This window comes from Rhipicephalus sanguineus, chromosome 6 (genome assembly GCF_013339695.2).
Source record: "Rhipicephalus sanguineus isolate Rsan-2018 chromosome 6, BIME_Rsan_1.4, whole genome shotgun sequence".
NCBI classification, from domain to species: Eukaryota; Metazoa; Arthropoda; class Arachnida; order Ixodida; family Ixodidae; genus Rhipicephalus; species Rhipicephalus sanguineus.
The window spans coordinates 163,126,235-163,153,549 of record NC_051181.1 but is presented as its reverse complement, the minus strand read 5'-3'; the positions used below and the strand labels follow the sequence as shown (position 1 = coordinate 163,153,549).

General features: G+C 45.9%; 1 protein-coding gene across 1 annotated transcript in view; it reads left to right on the top strand.

Annotated features, from left to right (window-relative positions):
- Positions 1-27,315, top strand: part of LOC119396963 (plexin-B) — a 203,955-nt gene that overhangs the window by 115,837 nt on the left and 60,803 nt on the right. Inside the window, exons 10-14 of the mRNA XM_049417291.1 lie at positions 4,111-4,270; positions 4,968-5,064; positions 7,117-7,225; positions 8,584-8,712; positions 18,153-18,245. Coding sequence (XP_049273248.1) covers positions 4,111-4,270; positions 4,968-5,064; positions 7,117-7,225; positions 8,584-8,712; positions 18,153-18,245 — 588 coding nt within the window. The remainder of the gene's footprint in view (positions 1-4,110; positions 4,271-4,967; positions 5,065-7,116; positions 7,226-8,583; positions 8,713-18,152; positions 18,246-27,315) is intronic.

Here is a 27,315-nt window from a genome sequence, read left to right as displayed (position 1 = left end):
CAGGTAGAGATTTTTCTCCGGGTGAAGAGGTTGACCACCCTTTATGTGTGTTGGTGCGTGTGTTTGTATGTGTGCGTGTATATACACACATGCAAAATTAATTCTAAGGGGGGGGGGTGTTTGAACTAATAATATAACTGGTGAAATAACTAGTTGTACCAGTTGTCTTCATGACGATCGATAGGGGCACCGGAAAGCAGAGGAAAGGAGCACAGCATTGGTTATTGTTTAATTTTATTCCGTGGCTCTCCAAAGTGCGTAGCGCTACCGCGTTAGGCATAAGTGATCGTGACAGCATTCTGAGCTCAATCCACGTGCTTATTTAAAATGAAGTTGAAGCTGAAGCAAAAAAAAAATGCGGAGATTGTTCAGGGGCGCTTAAAGGGAGCCTAAAAACATGTTCGGCGTATGGAATATCGTTCATAATAAAGAACTGGGGGCACGAAGTTTTGGGCCTGGCGATAATGAAAACTAAAAGAAAAATGCCGAACAGTCAAGTAGATGCCATCTTACATACAATAATCCCTACTACTCATAGGCTCATATTGTGGCTTCGCCGATGACTCAAATCGGTTTCCAGTTTCACTAATGAAGGAGATAAAAAAAAAAACGGTCTATGCCCAGCAGACAAAGCATGCACTGAAAGAACCGTCTGACGTCAGGCAATAGCGCAACTGTTGAACGCAGTAAAAAAAGACGGCTGATCCCTCCGTCATAGGAACCGGCATAACGCGAAAGTGAAACGTGTCGTCACAGAAGTAGTTGATTGTTTATAGTGCATTGATATACGAGAGCTTGTACAATGTCTATTGTTGTTTGGCAGATACATCACCGCTTGATTTAGAAGCACCCACGTTGACGTCTAGTGGCATGTCTCCGTATAGGCATCGTCCACAGACCAGAGGGAGCTGCGTTGCTCGCACTGGCCCGTCCCAAGTTCGCTTACATTGGCCGTTAAGGGCACACAGAAAAGAAACGTGCGCACGCGTCCCCCGTGTAGCCTGGCCCCAATCCGCCCATTCATGCAGGGAGGGAGACGCGCGCATCGCGTTCAGTTTTGACCGACCCCGTCTCATTATTGCTTCTTTTATCCGCTAGGCTTTTGCGTTCTGGCGCTGCAGTCGCACTGGAAAACTCGAATGTGAGCGTCGTGCCTTCCCTCTAGCCTGGCCGTTATTCGCATAGGGCTAGGGGGGAACGCGGTGCGACAGCCAGGCGACAGTCCGATAGCTATTTTTCGATATGGATGGATGCTATGAGCGAGGCCTGGGCTATAGCCCCCGCCTCACGGTGTGTTAAAGCGTTGAGGAAATTACACTTCTCCTATTGGAAACGCGCCGAATGGGATGGTCGTAGCAACGGCACATTGCCGGAGCTCATTGCGGACGCAACGCGGTTTTTTTGGGTTTTTTTCGAGCATGGTGGCACACATGTCACCGCCCCGCCGTAAAGCGAACGTTCATAGCATCCATCGATCCAAGATCACTGTGAGAGGAAAGTGTGAAAGATAAAAGGCGCGTTCATGTAGCCTCCGTTATGTGTTTGGCCGTAGCTCAATGGGCTAAATGCCCGCCAAACCATCGTCGCGTACCGAGAGATCGTGAGTTCGACTCCTGCCAACGGAACGTTTTCTTAGTTTTTTTCTTTGCCGTCTGATATCCTTCATTTTGCTGACGTATTTCCGTGACTGAAATACGTCATGAAAGCCTTCGTGGACCCCGGCATAAAACATTTTCGTGTTTAAAAAAAGTTGGAGTTATTTCGTGCATTGCGCAAGCATTAGCATGCCACGGCCGCTGAGCATACCAACTAAAACGAACAAGGAACACAGTGAAGACGGGGCTCCCTTGTCTTCACTGTGTTCCTTGTTCGTTTTGTTTTTTCTGGGAGCAATAAAGATACCACCACCACCACAGTGAAGACGAGGCGAAACTCCAGTTTATGCAGCTTACTTGGGCGCTCGTGTTCGAACAATTAAGTATTCTGTTGCCAGAGCATTGTTATCTGAACCATAAGAGAGGAGGAAGATGAAGCCAAAACAAAATAGCGTTCAGTGATTTCTGCGACAGGGCCATGTCTGACGCCGACAAGCGTGCAAATGGAAGAGCTTATTGAAAGAGTTATATTCCCTGTCCTTTAACTCTCTCACCGCTTCTCCTCCACTCCCCTTTAAGCTCGCGAGGTGCGTTCCCTATTCTAACACACTGCACACAGGAAGGCGCACCCTTCGTAAAAAACGGAGAAAAAGAAAATACACTCGCTGCTTCGCTCACTCAGCCACGCGTCACTCGAGCAAGAAAGCTTGTAACGCACGCGCGCTCTTCTACAGCACGGGGTGAGCCGATCCACCCAGGGCTGATGGCTTGGTGCGGCTAGGCTTGAGGCTCGCTGCCGCGCCGGCGCGCACCCTTAATTGGGAGTGACAGTTTCGCAAAAGCGTGCATAATCGAATTTGATTGGACGAAGAGCGCCCGCCGACGCACGGAGATGAGGATGACACTGGCGGCGCCATATGCGGAAGCACTGCCACCGATGCAGACAGCGTTGCAATAAGCTTCGTCCTCCGCCCCTCTCCTATCCCACACACTTGCTTCAGCGTTGGTTACGCTCTCTCACTCGCTTCGCATCCTACCCTTCTGTGGGTGTTCACGGAACGTTGCTCTACGCAGCAGTGAGCGAGGGAACGACATCCAAAGGGTAAACGCCTGCCTGACTTTTAATGAAAAGGACGGACTCGCACGCGAAGAGCGTGCTGAGCCACGGCGCCCTTTCGGGCGTGCATAAAACTGTCCGAAGACGCGTACTTCCACGACCTCGCCTGTGCCGAAGTGGCGCGCGGCTTACTTACGAAGGTCTTCACTGAACCAGCCCATTCGCAGTGCAGCGCTGTCGCTTGACTTATGCGTGCACTTAAGCGGCCTCAGGATCGTGAATGGTTTTAACATTTTCACGCGGAAATACAGGGCTACAACGTACATTACAAACATTTACTGAAGGAATGCAACTGTTCATCCTGTATTTATCGCATTTCTACGGAGGCTTTTGACCTCTTCGGAGTGCAGTGCTTGCGATGCCTCGTAGCTGGGGTACTTCCAACCGGGTTCACAGACGCGCCACAATTTGAAGCTCACGTTTCGCTGCTAAATGTACGGCTGCGCTACGCCACTAATTGAAAGGAGTAGCCAGTGGCAGTCATGTAGGCGCTTTATTAAGGCACTAGACTACATGAGTCGAGGTGCGCTGTCCTCAGTTGGTTGGAGACAAGCAGGACCGTCGAGTGAAAGCAGATGAATGAGAGCGTCAAAGAGTAACATTGAAAATTGAACATTGAAAATTGCCCTTGTTCTTCCCATACAACAGAAATTTAGAGAGGACCACAGACGAAAAGCTTGGAAAGTGTAGCTTCAGAACGCTTGTAGTCAGGACTCAAAACTGAAAGCAAATGCACTCGAGCGAACCCACTACATGCAGATTGAACGGGTTAACTTCATATAAGCTTTACATGACAATGACGTGTTATGCTATGCGTTTTGCTTCTGTTTCCACGGTTGTTGGTGACTTGCTACCAGCGTTAAAGCTCGCGCAGTCGTCTCCAATACTTTACGAAGCATGGTATTTGAGAAAAAACTTAATATTTGAACACTCGTGGAATGCATCACTGAGTTCATATTTTCAGCTAGTCGGAAAACAACGTGCGGCTCTACTTCTTACAATCCAGAATAGCTAGGCAATTCAGAGTTTGCCATAGATCCCGCGGTACGCAAACTTTAAATGTCCAATGCATGTGAGTCTCCAGAAAACAAATGAGAGGCGGAAAGGCTGCGATGTCGTTGAGACAGTTGGAACGAGCGAAATGCTTCTCTTTTATTTTGCCCGGACTGAAGCCTAAGAGGCAGAAAATACCGACTTCATTTGCTTTGCAAAAACATTTACGAATCAGTCGCGCATGCCATAGAAACTGCGGCCTCAGTGACCGATTGGGCGCACAGTGCTGGGCTTTTCTCTTTCTAATCCACATTCCCTTACCCCCAGGGTACGGCAGCAAACCGGACGCTAATGTGGTCGACCTCCCTGCCTTTGCTCCTCTCTCTGTCTCATGAAATGTTGCAGGTGGACCTAGTGATCAACCAGCTACCGCAACTTCCCTACGGTGCGCACTACCTTTGCGTGTACGGCAGCAGCGCCCCGATTCAAGCACGCGTTACGCACTTGGGTCTCGCTTGCATGTCCCCGCTGGTTGCAGCCAGACCAGCCATCCCTCCAGGAAAAGGTGCGTGAGCAGTGCGAATATACAGCATACGCAAGGCGGCGATCGCTTTTTCTCTGAACTACTGAGACGAGGAAGGCAGGGACTCGATATGTTTTCAGTCGCAATCATAAAAGACAAGAAAGCGAGGAACGTTTGTATGGTGCCTTCACGTTACTCTAACTGGCATACAAGAAGATGGAGACGGTACAAAGGCCCACTATTGTCCTTTTAGTTGATCTCGTACGTGTCCATGTCTTGCGCACGCCTATTTCTGTGCACCATGAATCTCGATCTAATATTCTCAGCTTAATTTTGTCCCTCAGGAACACTATTTCAGGTAAGCTAACATTCACAAGACCCTAGCGTAACAGCATCCTGCGAACTAGCATCGCGCTCAAGTGTGACAACTTATCCCTTCATAAATAATATTACGTTATTAACCATACCATAATAATCTCTACATTGAGTAAGGGAGATCACTATTGGCACCATATCCCATATATAAATCACAAAAAAACCTGTTTCTAACTTCTCCAACTTGTCAGCTATTTAAACGTATCCATCTATAGGAAGATCTAATCATTCTTTATATTTGCTTTTCTTTCGGGGCGTGAACAAATAACATTTTTGAGTCAAACTAATGGCTGAAGAACGCGCCTCCGTTCAAAGACCGCTCATTTATTTGTCGCAAATTTTCTTTCTGCCTGTTTCCACTCAGACCACGTCGCTGTGGACTTGGCGGTGCGCTCAAGTGAGACCGACACCGACTTTATTCACAGAGAGTTCGTCTTCTTCGACTGCAGTGTCCACAAAACGTACGTACATCTAAACTTTCGCATCCGTCTAAGACGGTGCCGATTTCTCGATTATATGTTCTTGCGCGATATCTTAAGTTTTTTTTTCGTGTTTATTTTACCCGTCTGTGTCAAGAAAAAAAATCTAAGCTTTCATATTCACCACAGATGACGAAATAGTTGAAATCAGTTGAAAAAATTGGGGACGCTTAAGCTTAGCCTTTAAGAGTTGAACGCAATAGCGATATCCGGCCCCATCCTCATCGTGCTCCATTTCGCTTGTCATTATGTTCATTCGCCCGGTCTCACACACGCGCGCAAACGAAGACACACTACACATGCCTGTAGTAAAGGTTAAGGTTTCCACCCTCTTCAACAGCACTTTTATGACAACAGTCTACCCACTACGTGTGTGTAAGAGAATGCGCACACTAATGTGTATGCTCTTTGTAATGGGTGGCATGCTTTAAACCAGCAGCGATTACACGCGTGATATTTTTTCAAAGTTGCGATGCACCCACTACGTGTTCGTAAGGGATCCGCGCAGTAATGTGTGTGCCTTTTGTAATGGGTGGCCGTCTTTAAACCACCAACTCGTTATGCAGTTCACATGGTGTGACGCCCGATAGCAATATGCGCTTGTATCCCGTTTTAATGCGATATTACATCTCGTACTGTGACACCTGTACGCAAAACGTGTATGTTTGTGAAGCATTAAAGTTAATTTATGTGCAGTTCCAAGCAATAGAGTGGCTGTCAACAGGCATAGAATGGCTTTTGGGTGGCACGAGATAACGTATGCTATACGAATTTAAATCGAGTTGTTTTTTAAAAGCCCTTTGTAGAACGTTCCATAAGAGTATGGCGTCTTTACAACTGATGAAGCAATGTTCTATAGTTTCCGGAAGTTCACAGAGGCGACAATTAACTGAAGATACAAAGATGCTTTTGCTGTTTAACCAGGTCTTCACAGGCAGCGTCTGTGTATTCACTTTGTAGAAGAATGTCTTGGATATTGATGAAATAGGCATTTTCTTCACACGCACAGGCATGTCGTGTCCAGGAAATCCAACATATAGTGAGCGGTACAAAGGTGCAGGAAACAACATATCTAATATGGCATTATATAGATCTTTTCGTGAACTAGTTGACATGCTATTACTAATGGGTATGCACAGTTTATAGAAAACTCGCATGTTAGACAGGCATGCGGAACCCATGGTTTCATCACGGTTGCATTTCATTCAAATGGCTCTTCAGCTAAAAGACTTTTATCAACAATTAGAGTTTCAGCCGGACTGGTATCCACTCTTCACGAAATGTATAGTTTTAATACCCTTTGAGGACTTCTGTGTAACGCTTGTACGCTGGTAGAGGCCGCCTTGAGTATTTTGTTTGCTATGCACATTTGTAATAAATACCATGGAAGAGAAACACAAAAAAAAGCAATAGAGTGGCTGTGTGGTAGAACACCTGCTTGCCACGCAGACGGCCTGGGTTCGATACTCACTCGAACCTAAGGTACAAGATGATGATATTTCGCTCACAACCAACGACGGCGGCACTGACGCCGAAATTTCTGCGTAATGAGCACTTTAATGCTATCGCGTTAAAATAGTCTGTAAAATGATTGCACACGTTAAGCGTCTGGGTATGCGATTAATAAAGTTCGGTAATGTTACCCGTCGTGGTTATATTGCCCCATTTCAGCGGGTCCCTTCGTTGATGTGAACTTTCATAACTTGAAAGTAAAATCAGCGCTTGCAATGAGCTGCATAAGAAAGTATTTGGTTGGCTCCGGAGGGCTCCTGAGGAAACTTCTATTGCGATGAACTTGCTTACATGTGATGATTCTCGGTAGTGAGTACGTCAAATTAAATTAGGCGTTTAGTAAATGAACGCTACGAATCAATAAAATGCGATAAAAATATTACAAATAAAGAGAGATATAGAGAATAAGTTTAATCTTTCTGCAGGAGCGCGATAATTTAGAGTGCGTGCAATCGTGCATGTTTCTATTACGCGTACATACGAATTTCACTTCGGCGGGCCTCGTATTTGTCGTTGTTCCAGGTGCAAGTCCTGCGTGATGAGCTCATGGCCCTGCAACTGGTGCCTCCACGAGAATTTCTGCACCAGCAACGCAACGGACTGCGCACGTCGCGTCATCATTGGAGAAAGCGTACGTTTCTGTATTTCTTTTCTTAGTTTTTCTTTGGGAATACAGATTAATCTCAGCTCTTCATTCTTTAGAACAATGCCGTTGTCGAAGCCCCCGATAGAGTTGTGGTAGTCTAAGTATCAAGGAGATGAAAGAAAAGCCTGCCTGGAAGCCTCGCAATTTTTAGCGAATAATGAATCAGGTAAATGAACGCCTCGCCCACTGACACTATTAAGCCACCGTACCTTATGAAAAGTGATCCCGAGCTGAGGCATCTAAATAAGCGCTATCTAATAGGAAATACAAATCAGCGGGAAAATGCCGAATACAAAGTTATATTCTACGACTGACACGAACGGAAATTGGAAATCAAGATGCCCAACCAAAATGTGTCAACTAAAAGGTAAAAGTAATTTGTCACTAGTTTGCTTTGTTACACCAGTTTCATGGCGATCTCTGCGATGTCGCGGTTCTAGCGCAGAGTATTATGACACAACTCGTACTATAACACTTTGAGTATTATTCCTTACATATTTTGAGATAATACCACCACTATCCCGAAATAACGGGATGCCAACGCGAGGCCGAGTGTGTGTATACACACACACGCGCGCGCGCGCGCACACACACACACACACACACACACACACACACACACACACACACACACACACACACACACACACACACACACACACACACACACACACACACACACACACACACACACACACACACACACACACACACACACACACACACACACACACACACACACACACACACACACACACACACACACACAGTTCATCTCAGTCCCGCACTCTTCTATAGCAATGGTCTGATTATCAGACAAACACATATCCGAACATACACACACTCAGTAAAATGCGGCCGTCCCAATACGCTGACCGCTGTCCTTGGTGTGGCGACACACCAACACTCATTCACATCACTTGGAATTGCCGACAAAGACCAGCAGAGGGCAACTCGCCACTCATCACACGCAACGAATTCGATAGGTCGTGGGAGGTGCGACTCACCCGGCAGGACTTGGGAAGCCAGCAGGCAACCTTGGACCAGGCCAAGCGAGCCGCTCGGGCCAGTGGGGCCCTGAAATAGGGGCTCCAACCACGGGAACCTTAGTTTGCCATTTGAATAACATGTTTATTCCTCCTCCCACTCTTTTTTCCCTTCGTCAGCGTCTTTCGCAGCAATGACCTTTACTTCTCTTTCTACGTACATGCAAGCATGCGCAGTGTATTATAAGTCATCTATAGTATCAGACAGAATGGTCAAGCTTCGCGCATGGACCTTCTTGTCCGTCTCGGATAAAAATGTGAGCATGACCAACAGCCAGATTTCGTCTCCTCTTGCAGAACTCTCACAACTCGCTCATCAAGGGTCGACAGCACTGCCCAAGCTTCAGCATCGACGATGAAATTCTCCTTCCGCACGAGGCCCGAAAGGAAATCGCCGTTGAAGTGAGAAATATATTGACACCCCTGGTAAGCCCGTTTTTTTTTTTTTACTGCTTTTCTGAATCCATTGGAGCAGTGCCAGCTTTCTTTATTATTGTTAAACTTGAGTAATGTGATGTTAACACCTACACTGCAAACGCAAACTAGCCTAATTGGGCGTTTTAAGGGCTACAATCCTCCTTAATACTACCTTCATCTGGACAGTACTACCTTAGGGTGTAATGAGGTGGGTGTAATAAAGTTCTGCGTCCTCAATTTTACTTCGTTAAGAAATTATGTGGAAGAAAGGAGGTAAATTCACTATCTGACGCCATTCGTCGAATGGAGTTCAAGAACCAAGAAACTCCCATCTCATTTCCTCTGGCATGTTTTCTCTTTTTTTTTCTTTTTCGAAGCTTTCCATAATGCCTTCAGTGCTGGCGGGCATGCATGCAGCTGTGCGGGGGAAAGAAGTAAAAGAAAGAGGCGGCATGCTTCAGCGCACTAAAAATCCCTTGCACAGATAGCCCAGAGAAAGAGATATACGAGACCCTCCGAACGGCTGGAGAGGAAACGAGGAAGCCCTTTGGCCTTGGCGGCCCGCCCCCGCCAGGTCAAAAGCAAGCCAGACGAGGCGCTATTGAAGTGAAATGGGACAAAGCTTCGCGCCGCATGCGCGCGCGAAGAAAAAAAAAACAGAAAAAAAGAAAGAAACGTGAGGAGGGAGTCGTTCCCGCGGCGGCGCGATCGTCGTAGCAGCGCCTCGTCGTAGCTAGGCCGGCTAGGCCTTGTGAACACCACTTCTCAAGTGATCAGCTGTGTCGGTCGTGTGTGCGCGTTTTGTGCCTGCAGCCTCACTGTGTTCTCGCCGCTGGATGTGATATGCGTGGTTTGACGACAGTGCGACATGCTGCGCTGCGAGTGCGATAATCGCGACGGCCTGTCGACTCAAGCGAGCGTGCCGCTGTGCATTACCAAGCAGATGATGGGCACGCTGCGTGCTCGGCACAGTCAGGAACAAAAATGGTAAGTAATACTGATGTTCTCTCTCTTTGCGAGCCCTTATCGTCGCTTATGCACCTGTAGATGACCTTCTGCACATTGCGTCGATTGAAAAGTGCAATGAAAAGCAAAAAAAAAAGAAAGAAAAGAAAATCGGCATGTCAAGCTTGCGAAATGCCCGCCAGCGCACCATGAGCGTGGCATGTGACCCATGCCGTACATTACACGCATGTCATTCATTGTTTCCATGTTACCAGCCGTCATTTATGTACGTCATACAGTCACGTCACGCTATACCAGTCTTGGTATGATATCAAGTTAGAGAACCGGACGTGAGTGCACCAGGCTCCATGCCGTAAATGACATACATGTCGTTATTTTCATGTTACTATATGTCATTTATGTTTGTCGCACAATCACGTCACGCTATATCAATTTAGGTGTATGTCAAGCTAGCGAACCGGCCGCGAGCGCACCATGAGCGTGGCGTGTGTACATGACATGCATGTCATTATTTTCATGTTGCCAGCTGTCATTTATGTTGGACGTACAGTCACACTGCACAATACCAATTTTGGTGTATATGAAGCAGGCGAAACGGCCACTAGCACCCCCGAGTCCATGTTGTCAAAATAACGCCATACATGACAAGCGTGTCATGATTTGCATGTTAGAAACTGTCGTTTATGTGCGTCATACACTCTTGTGACGCCATACCTATTTTGGTAAATATCAAGTTAACGAAACAGTCGCAAGAGAACCAAGAGAGTGACGTGTAAATCATGTCGTTAATGAAATGCATATCATGATTTTCAGGTTGAGACCCATCATTCATGTTCTTCATGCAGTCGTGTCATGCCACACGAATTTTGGCATACATCCCATTAACGAAACACCCACACGAGCTATGAGTCGTAGGCGGCTAGATAGATAGGTAGATAGATCCGTTCAAAGTTGTAGAAGTGTTTAACAAATGCTTCACATTTAAGTCGTTAAACTCAGATAGCAATGATGTGTGATGCACGTTTTGGAACTTCTGTGAATATCACTCATGCTTCATACGACCAGTCAATCGACCCAGGAGTGCGCCCTGATAAAGTTGTTTGCACGATATAATTTTCTTGCCTGCGATAAAGCATGAATGAGGCATGATGCTTTCAGGGAATATACATTACAGCAAAAGGCCACGATTATCACATTGTCACATGATGGAATGTGCATAAAGGACAACTTTGTTTTCGATTTATTCTTTTCTCCAACTTCATTTGTTTGTTTCAATCCTTCGTCATTGTGTCAATTTGCGCACATTGACATGTGACAAGACCGTGCGCTCTCATTTTGCAGCATCTACCTTGGATGCAGTCAACAACCCTGGACATCTTTCTCCCGCCATGCAACTGTGAGAACCCACCGAAGCACAGATTGTCATGAAGTGAAAAGACTTTTCGGCAACAATTTTGCATTGCGCACTCTGCCCGTCTCCTGAAATAGCATATTAAGGTACATAAGCACTGTACCTTCATACATATGCATCAAGGAACAGTGAAATAGCATATCAAGGTACATTAACATCATTAGCTTGGATTCATTTAACTAGAACGAATAAATCATGTTAAAGCTATACAATGACGGCCATATCATGTGACAGACATCTGCTAAGTGCAGTGTGTATTGTGAAGCACATGCGTTTTATGGTATTGAATGAATGGATAAATGTTTATTCCAGCAAAATACAGGAAATGGGCCTCAAGTGAAAAGCGACAATGGTAGCTTGAGAAGTGTACAAGGCCCAGTAGAGCAAAAAGAGAGACAGAGCAGCGGAAACGTGTGCACGTTCAAAGGCAAAACATATAACCATACAAAAAGAAACAGGAAAGACAAAGCAGAAGAAACGTGCACATTCAAAGGCAAAACACCTACGCCACCTGCAAAGTGACAAAATCAAAAAGGGTGAACATTTACGCTAGTGAAAACAATGAAAATCAGAAAACAGTGAAAACAGAAAAGAAGGAACGGCCATTCAACGGCATGGAAGGAATGCAACTTCATTGGTCACGTATCAACAGTGGAATTTACATGTGCATATTCTTAGCCATTAGGAGATGTGCAAGGCTAATTTAATCGCATTGATATAAGTCAGCTGTTGAGTCTGTTGAACCAGATTGTTGAATCATCTTGTTTATTCCCTCTCGTTAATTTGCTGTTTTGCATTATGTTGCCATAGTTTTCAAGGTCAATACATAGTATCATGACTGTTGACACAATTTGACAAGGTGAAAGCGCTGTTATTGTGCCCAGGCCTTAGTTTATCCTCACTAGAAGTGCACTGTTTATTTTTGCCATGGTTCAGTGCCAAGTTGCCCAATCTTCACTCCTAAGCAGAGTAGGTGCGGTTAATCAAGACCTTGCTAATATTCACAACCCTTTTAAAGTGTACTTATAATGATAACTTTACTGACATCAAAAACTACCCACATAATGGTAACATGGCGAGAGTACACTTCTGGTGGTGTTTCGCATTTTTTTTATATCCGTTTGTTTTTCGCCCTGTGCACACGAAGTGAAACGCTCACAAGGAAATACTTAGCAGCATCTCAATGTTGTATTTATTTCGTGTTTTGACAAAATGTCTGCGATAAGGATAGTCAAGTGCGAATCTTTGGTAAGACATTCATTTTTATGTGTACAGAAATCTTAGTGGACTTCTTTTTTGTAATTTTCAGGAACACACTTCTGGCAAAGCAGCAAGTGTTGCTTGCCCACCAGTCTGTGTTCAAGACAAGTGTATTGTGGGCATGAGTGTCGGCAGGATTTTGTCTTGGGGGTGCAAGGCGGCGTAACGTGTCGGCCTGATGAGCAGGAGAGCATTGGTGTAGCTTGCGTGGGTTCAAGTGCTGGTGTGTCTTGATGGCGGCAGGTGCCCTTTGTGCAAACCCCTGCCGACACCCATGATTGTGGGAAACACCCTGATGTGCCTCACTTTACACTATGTCGAACAGCTCGTACATCTTACCACATTTAGGCCAACACTGGTATTGATGCAGAGTGTTATGCGCAATGCTGCGTGAAACGTTTCTGATATCTTGTGCATTTGAAAATTTCGCATTGTTTAAAAAGACGCTGAGTGGACCCAGTGTTATTCAGCAAACATAAGTCTTAACAGGGGCAGTTGGGTGAGTTGGTGTATATTCATAGTTAAAGAGGGTGCAAAAAAAATAACAGCACAGAGAAATCAAGGGGACAGGATGACGCGCTACTAGCAACTGAAGTTTAATCGAAACCACAGAAAGATGTAAACACACAGTACAAAAAAATTACAAGACTAAACAATCAGACATCCACAGAGGAATGAAGGGGGCAGACAGGACAATGCGCTACTAGTAACTGAAGTGTAATCAAAACCACAGAAAGATATAAACACACATGACTAAAAAGCCAAGCACATGTTCAACTTCAGTTGTTAGTAGTGTGTCGTTCCGTCCCCTTTGTTGCTATGTGTTCTGATTTCGTTTTCACGTTTTCCTTACCTATGAACTGAACTCCTGACTGCTTCACAGTCTCTATATATGTGAGGTCAATATTTATTCATCCTCATGGCATATCAAGTCCTAGGATCCAATGTGCAAAGCGACCAGTCACTATTTACAGGAATTTTTTTATTTAGTGCCTGTGATTGCCTAATTGCAAGTTGACGTCGCAGCCATGGTGCTTGGATTATTTTCAATGTGGTAATTATGCGTAAGCCATCAAGTGAGGAATTAAGGATGAACTTTTGAGTTACAGGTGCTACAGATGGCACTAGCTGGGATAAAAACATTGAAGCATGGCTGTACTTGTTATGCATATTAGAAGTATTGGTACATTGCAGTCATGTGATTATGCCGACAAGTTCCCAAGCACACTTCCAGAAATTTACGATGGCTTCCAGGTATCTGTGAGTAAATATGTACAGCAACATATAAAGGCAACCTTGTAATTTTGTGGGTATTGCTGAATGCTTTTATGCACCTTGGTATGTGGACCTACAGTCAACACCACAGGTCTATTTTGGGCTTTTTTGTAGGAAACTCAACTCCAAAATCATGTGCGACATGTTTTGATGTCATAGGGCAAACTAATGCAATAAAAAACTGTACAACTGCCTGTCTACACGGTTTCATATTTCCCAAAAGTGATGCTAGCCTTATTGTACTAATTTAATTAGTTGCCTTCGTGTGTAGGCTGACACCAAGTTCCTTGGGTAGCTTATTTTTTTTGGATTGTACTTACATACTGGCACGGTGAAGTGCACACGTTAGTGCGCATCATGATGAGATTTTACACCCTACTTTCGTATTGCTTTACTGCTGTGAATTATGTATAGTGCTTAGGCTGTACTGTATATGTTGTTCCACGTATTCAGTTTTGGGAGTAGGTTCTGTGCACGACGATAGAAATATATACCTACATCCTTACATTGACACGAGAACTGCTGCTGTTTTGATTCCAATAAAATGTTGCAACAACTGGTTCTTGTATCAATTGAAGTATGACTACTTGCCTTGCATGCAAATTGAAGAAATGAATTTGTGCTTGCAAAACAAATTGCTGAAACACTGCCTGCTCAATGTAACTGCTTGTGTTTTATTACCAAACACATTGAACAGATGATTCACAGATTAGGACACATTGTAGAAGATAGGCAACAGAAAGTTAGACAGAAAGTCATCACTGTGTTCTAACGTAGATTGGGTGATCTTTTATCAATAGTAGCATAATTGAAGGTTGCTGTTGTATATATAAAGTTTAACGTAGTGTGCAGGTGGACGAGGGAGTGCACATATGATAGTTTTTCCAGTTTTCTGCATATTTGCTACAGTCCTCGTGTTTCTGTGTTACGATTGTGAAATTCTGAATTGCAAACAAGCCAACCTCTCTGCTGCTGTGGTGAAGTAATTCAACAGAACCATATTTTCTCAAGAACAGCTGTTCCATTGAGGAAGAGGGTAATGCTTTTTTTAATGAGTACTGCATCATCTGTCTGAGGGGAGGGCCAAGTACACATGGACGTTCACAAGCAGGGGCGTAGCCAAGGGGGGGGGGGGTTGGGAGGGTTCAAGCCCCCCCCCCGAAATTTTTCTGTTTTGCTTGCTTATATAGGCACACACACATACAAACGCCCGCATGAACATACATAAAGTATGGTTGAACCCCCCCCCCCCCCCCCCCCCCGAAAAAAATTTCTGGCTACGCCCCTGTTCACAAGAGAGAAGTGCAAGTACATTTTTTTGTGTTGTGGGAGACCTGTCAATGGTAAACTGGGGAGGTTGTCCTTGACCTTGGGGCACGCGTTAGGCATTCGCTTTAACGCGGTGGCGTGATGCTTACCAATAAAAGCTAATTAGTAAGAAATGTAGGTAGTATACGAGTATGAAAGCAAATAAATACTGAATATGCGTTATAGAGAATCACTGAATGCCGTGCTAAAGCGTGCATTGCGAATAAGCGCTAATTGCGGAAATGATCAGCGTTCAGCTGCTCAGAAGGCGCTGCTGCCCCTATAGCTGCGTGCAGCTCGCGGCTGTACGCGCGCATTCAACCTGCATTCAACGCACTTTGTGTAGGCGCGTTGCAATGTCCTTGTAACTCTCGAATTTTCTGCGTGTGTAATTTTCATATGCGAACGCAGGCGGTCCACACTAAAGGGTGCATTGCGAATAAGCGCTAACTGCGGAAACAGATTTTTGTTCAGCTGCTCAGAGAGCTCAGAGCGCGCTGCTGCCCCTGCGTGCAGCTCGCGGCAGTACGCGCGCATTAAATGCACTTAATGAAGGAGCGTTACAATGTTCTTCTAAGTCGGGCACCTGCGTGTGTAACTTTCATATGAGAACGCAGGCGGTCTTCGAACCGCTCATAACAGCTGCCGCATCTGGACGCGCGCAGTTCGCGGCTGCAGAAATAACGAAAATTGCTCCACAGCATACGCTCATGGAATGCACATACGTTCGCTCGTCTGAAGATACCTTTGTCACGCTGGTATTCACGAATTTAGCGCGAGCGAAGAGGGCACACGTTTATAATTTTTCTAGCGGCACGGCACGGTGAACCGGATAATTCGGAGCCGAGGGTGTTTACGTCGATCGGCTCGGCTTGCATGACGCCCCACAAATTATGTATTGACCTTCCGCAAGAGCAAACACACGCCGATAGTACCTGAACAGAAGTTCGAAGTTGTGCCGACGGGTTACCAGCCGCTTTGTACATACATTGGTACATATATAAGCCCACGAAAAAAGCAAGCTTTCTAGTGGTGGCGCTGTGGCGTAATGGTTATAGTGCTTGCTTTGAGTGCGTGTGGTCGCGAGTTCGATTCCTGTGTCGTGCGTACTTGTATGCAAATGTCATGTTTGTGCATGAATACTTTGGTGTCCGTTTTCTATTATGTCCTAGTGATGAATAGTAGCGGAAATTGGCCGGTAAACGTAATATAGTGCCTAAAATATAATTTTTTTTTTTCATTTCGCGACCGCTCTAGGGCCTCGTATAAAAGGAGGTTTTAACAGCTCTCAAAAGAAGGAGAAAAACTCTCAATGCGCTCTGTTCAAGCCCCCAAAATGGCTTACATAAAAAGACCAACTTTACCTCAAAAAGGAGGCTTTAAAAGCTCTCAAAAGAACCAGAAAAACTTCCAATGCGCTCCGTTCAAGCCCTCAAAATGAGTTCAATAAAAACACAAATTTACCTCCTTAGTTCCGTCTAATCACTGCCTTAAAGGATGTAAAGAAAACCTCCTTTTGAACCTCTTTTCGAAGGGGGTTTTGCGTAGTACCTTTTGGATGCACGTTATGCGTCGAGCCCGAAACTCCCTAAAAGGCTCAAACCCGTTTGCAGTGTAGTAGACGCGCCGACAACTTCACTGCTCCGACGTGCGGTAAGAAGTGCCCAGGATATATCAAATACAAAAATCACTTCACTCAAGGGCCTTTCCTCGCAAACAGTGAAAACGTCTTGGCATGCAAGGTATTACCTGTAGCTAAAGGTTGCCACTATGATTTCCTCGTCGCAGCCTCTCACTACACAGGAGCATGCCAAGAAAAACAACCAACTTGCTGTTAGTGTAGGTTAAGTGAGGTCACTTTAATTAGATGACTATGCTTCTTTCCTGGGCAGTTTTGAGTAGTCGCCAGTCGACCTCGCCATTGTAGTGATGAGTCGGTTACTCTCTACTTCCTCTTCTTTAAAAGACAGTTTGATCGGGCTAGTTCGTAAGTCTTTTCTGCGTGTCCTCGTAAAGTTTCTCGCTACCTAAAATGTTGGTTCCTCTGCTTTGTTCTTCTTTTGTAAGTGTTTCATCCTTCATAAAAAATGCGAAGCCCGCCATTTTTCAAAACGAGCGCACTCTCCCCAAACACTCGTGAGCAGAAATTTTAATTTCTTGCCAATTGAGAACAATGCGAACGAGGCAGGTTCATCTCTAACCCTCTCGATATGGCTTCATTACGCCATCGAAAGCTTAATATACGTAATAGAGTGCTTCTCAAAGCTCACTTTTTGAGAGGGTACAACGCTGAAAAGAGCCTGCAAATGCGTTCAGAGATATAGGAGCCGTCATTTGCGTCGCGTTCCTTGAAGCTTAAATTGATGCCGCCGTTGTTTCAAGGGTATTGATTCATTCCGAGCGGCAAACCGAGCTAATGGTCTGGAAGGAAGTCATTTATTCTCTTTATGCATATAAAAAAATGGAGGACCACTTTTGTATGCGAGCTTCCCTATGCGTCGTCGTACGTTTCTTCCTTTTATTGTTCACACTTTTTGCCGTAGGTGAAGAATAAGTAGGAGAAAAAGGCCGTTTGATTAATGACATTTTTCGCGCGTCCCGTGCTGGGGCTTCTTCTAGACTCCTCCGTGTCATTTATAACGAAAGAACGCTTTCTCGCGCTACTTGAGATCGAACCATTTACCAGACAAAAAAAGAAAAGCACGGCGAAGCATTCAAACTGTTGAATCAGCCCAATTTGTAGATTTTTTGTATTAAAATTGTGACCACTGACACCATTCAGCGGCAGCTACGTCCTTACGAAACTCAAAGACGCTTAAGCGAAAAAAATTCTGAGCCTGCCTGACAAAATTTTCTCGAAACATTATCGAATTCGCCTAACTTGGTGGCCCAATTTGATGTTCGCCATATTATCGTATAAATGGGTGCACAAGTCAGCCAGCTCCGAAGCTATTGCGGCGCCTAAGTATGCTTGCTGACACTCGCCTTTTCCTTACTGGCTTGTAGGTTACGAGAAAAATATACGATACGCGGCGTGATGCTGATCCGTGATTATTGTTAACTATTTTACGAAGTGTCCTGCAGTCAGTAGAAACTTTGTTTCTTCCAGTAAATTCTCGTAATAGATCCACTCCTGGTAAGTTGCGCAGGCTAACGCGGGAAGGGAACTGAGAAATTTGACTGGATGGAGATTCTTTAATGCGTGTTTTTTTTTTTATTTGCACTACAGGAAGGCTTTCAATGTATCGTCGAAATTGAAGGCGCCAGGGAACGAGTGTTTGCTCGGCTCCGGGACAACAAAGTCATCTGCACGGAAAGCATGGTATGCATCATCGAAGAAGGAATGCGCCTGCTTTCGTACTGTGACAATTGAGTTAAGGCATGGGTCTTTTCTGGCGTAGGAATTGAAAATTTGTGCCCATACTTGATTTCGAAGCTGTTTCTACCCCCTCCCACCCCCCCCCCCAAAAAAAAAAACAAAAACAAAGAAAGAAGAGGTGAAAAAACATGGCTGATTCCTATGTTATAGGAATCAGTATAACACGAATGTGAAACGCGTATTCACAGGCATAGTTGAGTGTTTGTTGTGCACTGTTTTGCCACAAGGGCGAAAGAATAAATGCTATAGCAACAAACTGTAATGTCAATCGAAGAACGGTAAGCAGCTCGAAACTTGCAACTCGTGCTCAAGCAGAAAGGACGAAAAGAAAGAACGTATACAGGATGAGCACGAACTAACAACTGTCACTGATCGACAGTTAAAGCGCGCTGCTCAAACACAAAGGAGGACGCACGAAACAAACGCATAAGTATACCTAGGGTGAGCGTTAACTAACTGTCACAGCTGTAATTTATTTGTGCGTGAACAGCGTGCTCCCTTCGCAAAAACGGCCGCTGTATTGAGCGATGTGACCTTTCTGCTCTCTGCAACTTCGACACAAACTTGCGCTGAGAGCACAAGACGTACAAACCACCGCCATCACGTAATAAGCGCGACGAGCGGCCACGCACTTTAGAGGCACGCGCTCATCGCAACGCGTGGGGCGTCGATATTTAAAGCGCGCCCTTCGAGCCCTTCGCGCCCTCTCGCTAATGATGACGAAAACACGCTGAAGTGCCACCGATCTCTGAGTATCGCCACCGGCAAATGATGTATATAAAGAGCTCGCCGTTAGTATGTTGAAAAACGTGCCGTCTGTGGCCGAGTCGCTGCGGAGCGAGGGGTCATAAGTTCGACTCTCGGTTACAGAACCTTTTCTTCTAGTTTTTTCTTTGCCATCTGTTAGTCTATATATTTTACAATGTCATATCCGTGACGGAAATACGTCAGTGGAACCACAGTGGATCCCGGCATAAAACACTTTCGTGTTAAAACAGCCGTTTGACTTTAGGACGTTGCTAGCAGCAGGAGATGCGCCCAAGCGCCTATCTTGAAATGATTCCCACGTTTAGATCTCAACGAAGGTAGATGCTGGCTCTTCAGCACGTGTATTACTCTCTATAAACGCGTCGCGAGGATCACGAGAAAAGCCAGCGAAGAGGCTGGGCACGGCGCGAATGTTAAGCATACAAATACATGGCCCCTATTTAGTGGAAGAGGCTACATGAATTGGGTTCTGCTGCTCTGAAGCTTCCATGGTTTTCGTTTCTCCTTTACTTTCGCAATTAATCGCACATGCCAAATACAAAAGACAATTGCACCTGTTGGCATACGTTCACATGGAAACGTAGTCCATGCATATTATAATTGGATGGCTGAAACGCTGTTCTGGAGCCAGTGCGTTTTCTGCACAATGTTCACCACTACTGGTTCCTTGCGATATTTGTGCATCTCATGCAGAAGTTATTCGAGACCACGACGCATCACACTGTTTAGAGCACTTTAGCAGGCAATTCATAAGATATATCTCGCACATGTCTTATTATTGCGTAATGGTGGTGACAAAGTTCTGTACGAGGAAGACTTACACGTTGGCCAGAGGGCGACACTGAAAACAAGCAACAATCCTAGAGACATGAATGTTGGCAGCGTGCATTGAAATCGACGAATAACTTAAAAACTAAAATCCGTATGCTTGAGTCGCTTTGAAAAATGGTTCTTCGATCGTGATTATCAGACGGGACGTCAGGTTTCGCAAAGGCGATTGGGGACGCATTAAGCGAAGCACACGTGAAAGCACAACCGAACAAAGCCCGCTTAGCCCAGCGCTACATATTCCATAAGAGGAAAAAAATAGAACTATCAGCTGCAGAAGGAGTGCAGCAACATACAATAACAGTGGCAGCAGCTGCACGGCAGAGTCATCGACTGCAGCAGCCTTAAGGAACCCAAGCCTACACTGTCGCGAAGGCGCGATGCCAAACGTCTCAGACTCGCTACGGAGTGCCGAAGGGGTGAGCTCACTATGGATGAAGCTGCTTGTACTGGCGGAAGCATCGCGTGGCATTTTTGTGCTTCATCACTGCCCTTGTGCGGCGCTGTTTCTTGCTGCCAGTAAAATAGTTTCGCCCTGACGCAGCCCTTCGTCCCACGTTCCCGTGCAAACTCTCTCTCCTCGTTTCCAGTGCCCGACCCGTGCCGCTCAATGAACGGCAAAGTACCCCGGGCTTGCATCTCGTTTCCTCGAGCTGTATCACAGCCGAGGAGTCAGGAGCCGCGCGCTAAGGAGATCAGAAGTCCGCTCTCTCAACCAATAGTTCCGTGCAGCTAGTTTAGCCCAGGGTGAAAAAAACAGGTTCGGCTTCATATAAACGACAACCGTGTACACTTACTCTTGAAGGGCACAGCTAGGCCTCTTAAGCTGCGGTTTCTCGTATGAGCACAATCATGCAAACTGTAAAATCGCAAGGTTTTTCAAGAACTCTTTTTTTCTCTCTTCGTGAGCGAGCGAGACTATAAAAGCACAACACCACCGATAATATCCACGATTGTTCGCAAACCGGCTACTCTTCCAAAGAAGGACCAAGATAATCTTACAAGCGATAAAAAAAGAAAACTACGAAGAGACGTTGGTCGAAAGCAAGGATGCGGGTTGCTTTCGGTCGAGTTCAATGCTAGCCCGGATTCGTGTGTCCTACGCACCGCCGCATTGATATGGCAGGATTGTGAAATCTTACGTGTGCTGACGTCTTGTCGCTTCTTAGAGAACAGAGGAGAAAGTGAGAAACCAACAAAGTCTGATTCCACGTGATATTGCACAACGAAGTGGCGTGCATCGTATCTAAGGCACTTTTTTTTTCTTTTTTTTTTGCCCTTCGCATGTGCCGTGGGCTCTTTACTCCACTACGTCTAGCTCGCAGAGTTGGCGTGAATTCACAGGCAACCTTTTAAGAAGAACGGTTCTTCCGACGACGAAATAGCATGGAGGTGACGAAATGGCCCAAACATCACGCGCGTTCGTACGTAGCATCAGGCACACTTGCAACGTGCGCTGACGAAATATGTGCTGGCAGGCGAAAGTGCTCAAATTAAAAGGTGGAGGTAGCAAGAAAAAAAAACGCAGGTCACCTAATATGTATTTGCGCGCACTGTAGCACCACAAAGCCGCCTCCGTAAATTGTTCTTTTGCCAGTTATTTTGTAAGTAATACCCAAAGAGTCGTTCGATGAAAGCCTTAGTACGTAGTACTGGAAAACGAAGTAACGCAACAACGCGGCGCTCTTGTAAGACACCAGCGGCGAAGCGGTGCACGCAACTCGCTGACAGGCATTGTGTCAGAAGAGGGCTGTGAGCGGGTGCCGAAGAGAAGACGAACGAATGAGGCAAGTTAGAAGGGGTTAAGCAGGAAGAGATAGAGGAGAGGGGCGTGTCCCTGTTGCCACATTCGCCCAGCGCGCTCACGACAGCACAGCTGGGCCGAAACGCTGCCCGATGGATAATCGATACGCTGTGTCGCAGAATGTAGTTAGAGAGCCATTCTTCTTAGCCGCGAGCGCCACCACAGGGCGCCCTTGTGGCCCGAGCTCTCTCCCGATGTCGCGCCGCTATTTTGCCCCCTATCAGCCGAAGAATGAGCGAACCTTGTTTTCCTGTTGTCGGCTCTTGACTCCACGACGTCGCGCTTGCAGGGAGCTCGTAAGTCAACTTGTTCAGTATGCGCGTAAGAAGAGAGCTTAGCAGCCGCCATTGGCGGATATTATGAAAACAAAGAAATCGTCTCGGTATCTGCATCTGGGCCAATGATCTGCTCTGGGCAGACCAAATGACCAAGCAACGTTGTTAGCGTCCGGAAATCAGAGGAAATACAACGGAGCCGGGGATCGAAGTGAGCTTCACGACGTGAGTACAGCGTGGAAAAGAGAAGATTGCAGTGGCATTAGTATACGAAATAGGGGCAGGTAGCAAATGGTTAATTACTTGATCCATTACTCCGCTTGCTTAGTTACCATACAATCTAACAGGACGCTTGTAGAAAGGGTGTTAGACAATGACTCGAGGAGTTGAGTTATGGAGCAGCATTTGGTCGGAAAGGAATGTGGACGATTCGAGGCGGACGAATAGAAATAAGTAATGTCATCGAAGCTGGCACCAGCAAAATATTAGGAATAAACACCAGCTCTTCCAGTTTAACCATGCAGAAAGAGGAGGAAAAAAATACTTAAATAGCAATAAAAATGGAGGGTTACGAAAAATTATGCATTCCGAATAACTCACGTGGAGAACGAAGGACCAAAATAACAAACGATTTAGGCTTAAAGTGCCGAAACTTGCGCTGCGCAGCGTAGAACGAAGAATAGGCTATTCATGGTGCAAAAATGAAGCTTTATAGGCCGTATATTTATACTTATAGCTGACTACTTACAAGAAAACGGCACGAAACCGACGCTCCATAGTGTTTCAAAGCCATGCTGTCTCACCTGAAGCTACATCAGTCGTGTTTTAGAGCGCAGCTCTTAGGCGCCCGTTCCTGCGTTGAGCGGCGTCGCCGTTGGCTGGCGTCGGCGGTTAACCGATGGAGCGAACGAAGACGAAAGAGAGCCAACGCGAAGTCTGTCGATATAACGAGCCACCGGCCTCTAACGTTCCTTTCTTCCTCCATCACGCGCGCTGGCCCCTCGGTCGGAGCTTGGGCGCATGTGGGGCTGGTACGTGCACTGCGGCTGGCTTCGCTTGTCGCAACGGGGCTGTCAGCGTTTCGCTTGATTCGCGACGCCTGCAATGCACGAAGTGGTGTGCGTAGCGCTCGAGCGCTGGCAGTTTCTGTGGCAGTATGTAACGATTGTTATATTACTACGACTGCGGATAGCCAAACCAAAACGCAGTTGGCGTTGCCCCAACACGAAGCTGCGCTTAGAATTCCCATTAGGCAGTATCGTTATTGTCAGTTAATTTTATTGCGATAGCAATTATATGGACACTCTCGGCTGATTTTTGCCGTCGCCGTCATGCCCCGGATATGTATACGTATGTATATATATATAAAGGCAAAAGAAAAATAAAGCAGAAGAAAAAAATTCTGAAGCACCCGACCACGGATTCTAACCAGCAACCCCTCGCTCCCTAGTGCTCTGCGTTTGACAACTCAACTACACTCCATGTATGCGCCGGCGAAATAACGGCGAGCTATTTATATACGCCATGTACCGCTGGTGGTAAGCAAATCTCAAAGGAAAGTGAGCGTGTTTTCTATCACGCAACGCTCCTAATTTTCTTTCAATTTGAAAACTGCCCTTGAGATGCGCACGACAAAGTGGCCATTTTCTGTACCCACTCGTGATGTGAAAGGAAAAAAGAAACAAAGAACGACGGGCACACCTTGCATCAGACACCCCCATGTGGCATGAAACGCAGGGGGTCACTCCACGCGCCGCAGTTAAAAAGAAGAAATATCTAAGAGCGTCTGATTCTCCATTGTCGACACTAGCTTGCAGCGCGTTGCTCAAGCACGTAAACTTAACAACTGTGACAGTTGTTAGTCCACGCTTGCCCTGTGCATGCCTGTGCGTTCATTTAGGGCGTCCTTCTTTGTGCTTCAGCGGTGCGCTGCAAGTATCGAGCTGCTTGTGGTTCTTCGTGTTACATTTCGATTCCTTGCTATCGCATTTATTGCTTGGCCCTTGCGGCGAAACTGTGATTTTTCTTTCCTAGGCAACGTTTGCTTTTAAGCGTTGTTTCTTTTCCCACCCAAATAATTCTTTGAGAATTATCATGACATGCAGAGGAAGTTCCAAGCGGTTAATAATTTCGCAATGTCGCTCACATGTTGACATCACCCAAAAAGCACGCAATATCTGCGCAAGAACGTCATAACTAGAGGCCGCATTTTTAGGCATTAAAAAAGCTCGTTTTAGGCGCCAGAAATAGGCAGGCAAAACGACGTTTTAGGCCTCCAATATTGTAAATATAGGCACAATAAATTTTCATATAAATGCAAATAATTTCAAACGAAGACGTACGCGACCTTTATCTACGACAGGAAAATAAAAATGTTAAGACGCCAACAGCTGAACGTAGCCGTACAACTGTGCTTTGTCCCGCACAGTTCGCAGAACACGATCTCTCCCGTGTTCTGCTTGGTGAGTGAAGTGTCCACTGTCGAACCAACACACTCCTGCTGTCTTTTCGGCGTGACTGAGAAGGGCAGAGCAGGAGCACATAGCCAGATCACTAAAAGACCAGAAGGAAGCAATTCCTCCTATTGACGGGGTCGAATCGCGTGGAGCCATTTTCTCCCCTGGCAGTGAACAACTGGTGTAGCCAGGCGGAGGGGGGGGGGGGGGGGAGGTTTCGAAACTTTTCAGTTTTGCATGTTTATATATACACGGACACGTACAAACGCACGCGCTAACATACATATTGTAGAGTTGACCCCCCCCCCTCAAAAAAAAAGAAAAAAGAAAAAAAATCACAGCATATCCACGGAGTGAATGATGATGAGTAGGCGAAGCTGCGGAGGTTCATCGGTAAACCGTGAATCTTCCGTGAATTCTGCCCAGTACATCATCACCGACGTGAGATCGGGCGCGTTTATACTAAAGGTTCGATGAGTTATGACGACTTGCAGCTCACTTTAATTTTACATGTACGCTGTGAATTTTCATTGTTTAGAAAACCATTGCTTTAGAAAACATCTGGTGTCTTTTCGTTTTGCTTTAGAAACATCTGGCGTTCTTTCGTTTTGCTTTTAGAAAACATCTGGCGTCTTTCGTTGGTTTATTTCATCAATCAACGGCGTTTTGAACAAAATTTTTATTGTTTAATCACGCACAGGAGAAATCTCACCAGGCACTACCTTGGAGGTAAACAACGGCTGCTAATGGGAATGAGAGACAGAAGAAGTCGGCTTTTAGCTAACACTTACACTTCTACTTCTACTAACGTTTCCTACTGGAACATGCCAATGGCTGCTAATGGGCAATGAGAGACAGAAGAATTCGGCTTTTAGTTAACGCGCACGTTGCGAATTTTTTATTGCTCAACAACGCACAGGAAAAATCTCCCACCGGCACCACTTTGGAGGTCAAGATCTGGTACTAGCGTTACGACTGGTTACGCACTACTACGAGGGACGAACGGGTGCCGCCTTAAGGAGCTTCGCCCCTAAAACTAAAGAAAATTTCAGGCTACGCTACTTCAGTGAACGCCTTAAAACGTAAGCTACAAACAAAGCAAAAGCCACGTGCACATAAGATTTTTTTTTTTTTTTTGCTCTTCAATCTCCTTTCCGCTGACGGCTCTCCGCGGTTTCGCATTCGCCAACCGTTCGCGCCATGTCAGCTCGGCGGAGAATGCTCGCAAGCGTGTCTCACTTAACTGCAGCTAGTGGTTGTTTCCGGGAGTTGGTTGAGCTAGAGGGCTAGGTTGAACCCCATCATTCCGAACAGTCAATCTTGCGCGGTAACGTGAATAACGGCCTCAAACTGCACCCCGGGAGAGAACCTTGAGGCTAAATAGTGTTCATATAAGTGCCAATTTTGAAAATAGGCATTTATAGGCATTTGTAAGCATTTAGGCACAAACGCCAAAAATAAGCATTTATAGACACTATAAAAACACTGTGAAAGCTTCTTAACCTCTAATTCATGCTCATATATTAAAATGGCGCGATAGGAGCGCAAGGAACAAAATAGACATTTGCCTAAAATCCGGTCTCTAGCCCATAAAGTCGGTGTCGTTTTTCCACTACCGTAGTCGCCCAGCGCAGAATTTAAAATAAATCGTGGCATTTTACGGGTCGAAAAAACAATCTGATTGAAGCATGTCGTAGTGGGAGGGACTCAGGATTCTTTTGAACACACGGGCTTTTTTAATGTGCACCTAAAACCTAAGCACGCCAGCGTTTTTTTACTTCGTCCCATCAAACTGCTGGTGCCGCGATCTCGAGCTTAGCGGCGCTACGCCACGGCCATTTACCTCAGCGGGCGTCCTTGCGGGAAAGTTGTGCTGCAAATACGGGAAATTGTTGCCATACCTAAGCTATATGAAACGCAGTTTACTGACACTATTTTCGTGCTTCATCGTCTTTAATACAGCGCTGAATTTCACCGCCAGCGCAGCAGGTTGCGCCCTGATGAGCAGCTCAGTAAATACCGCGTGCTCGCTCCTGCTGCTGCCGCGCTCGAGATGGTGAGCATTAGCGCGTTATTTGTGTCCGGGACGACGTTGGGCGTTTCGATTGGCGGCAGCTTTCTTTCGCCCTTTAGGCGCCCTCCAGTAATTACGGGAAACGCGCCAGGGCTCGTGGGTGCCTCACACACAAGCGCCAGAGTGTGCGGTTAATGAGAAACACGTCAATCTGTCGCCCACGTCGTCAAGTATGGAGCCGGCGGAGGACAGGCGCAGCCGCCATTGCGTCGCGTGCACGTATGCACTCCGGGACCCTTGAAGCGTGCAATGCTATTGATGGCAGCGTTGACCCCAGCTAACCAAGAGACACGCCATACCAGGTTGAATGCAGGGTGAATACAAAGCGCAAACGCCGGAGACTCTCCACCGACCTTAACAGTAGCAGCTTACGCGGACAATGATAGCCGGAAGGTGCCAGCCCAACTACTTGCTCGTAAACATTCCTCGAGCTTGCAGTTGCACTTCATTTTTTTGTTTCTTTTTCGCCCTGTGAAGAGTTTGCGCATACAGCCACCACAATGCGATATCGTATCGATAAAAAAGGGAAAGCCTGAATATAAATGTCCGTTTGCGAAGTTAGCTGCCCATTGACATCCTCAATATGGAGGTGAACTGTAGACTGAGACGAATCCACTGACGTACGACTAGGGATATGAAGCAGGATTTGCGAATGGGTTCGCCTATTCTCTAATTTCTCTTCTAAATAAACACCAGTGCCGAGCAGAAGCTTGCCAATTTTATTATTTTTTGTCACTCGCGTCCGCGTGTATCCGCGCATTCCAGCACAAGTGAAATTTCAAATATAGCTTCTTTCTTTAGCCTTCTT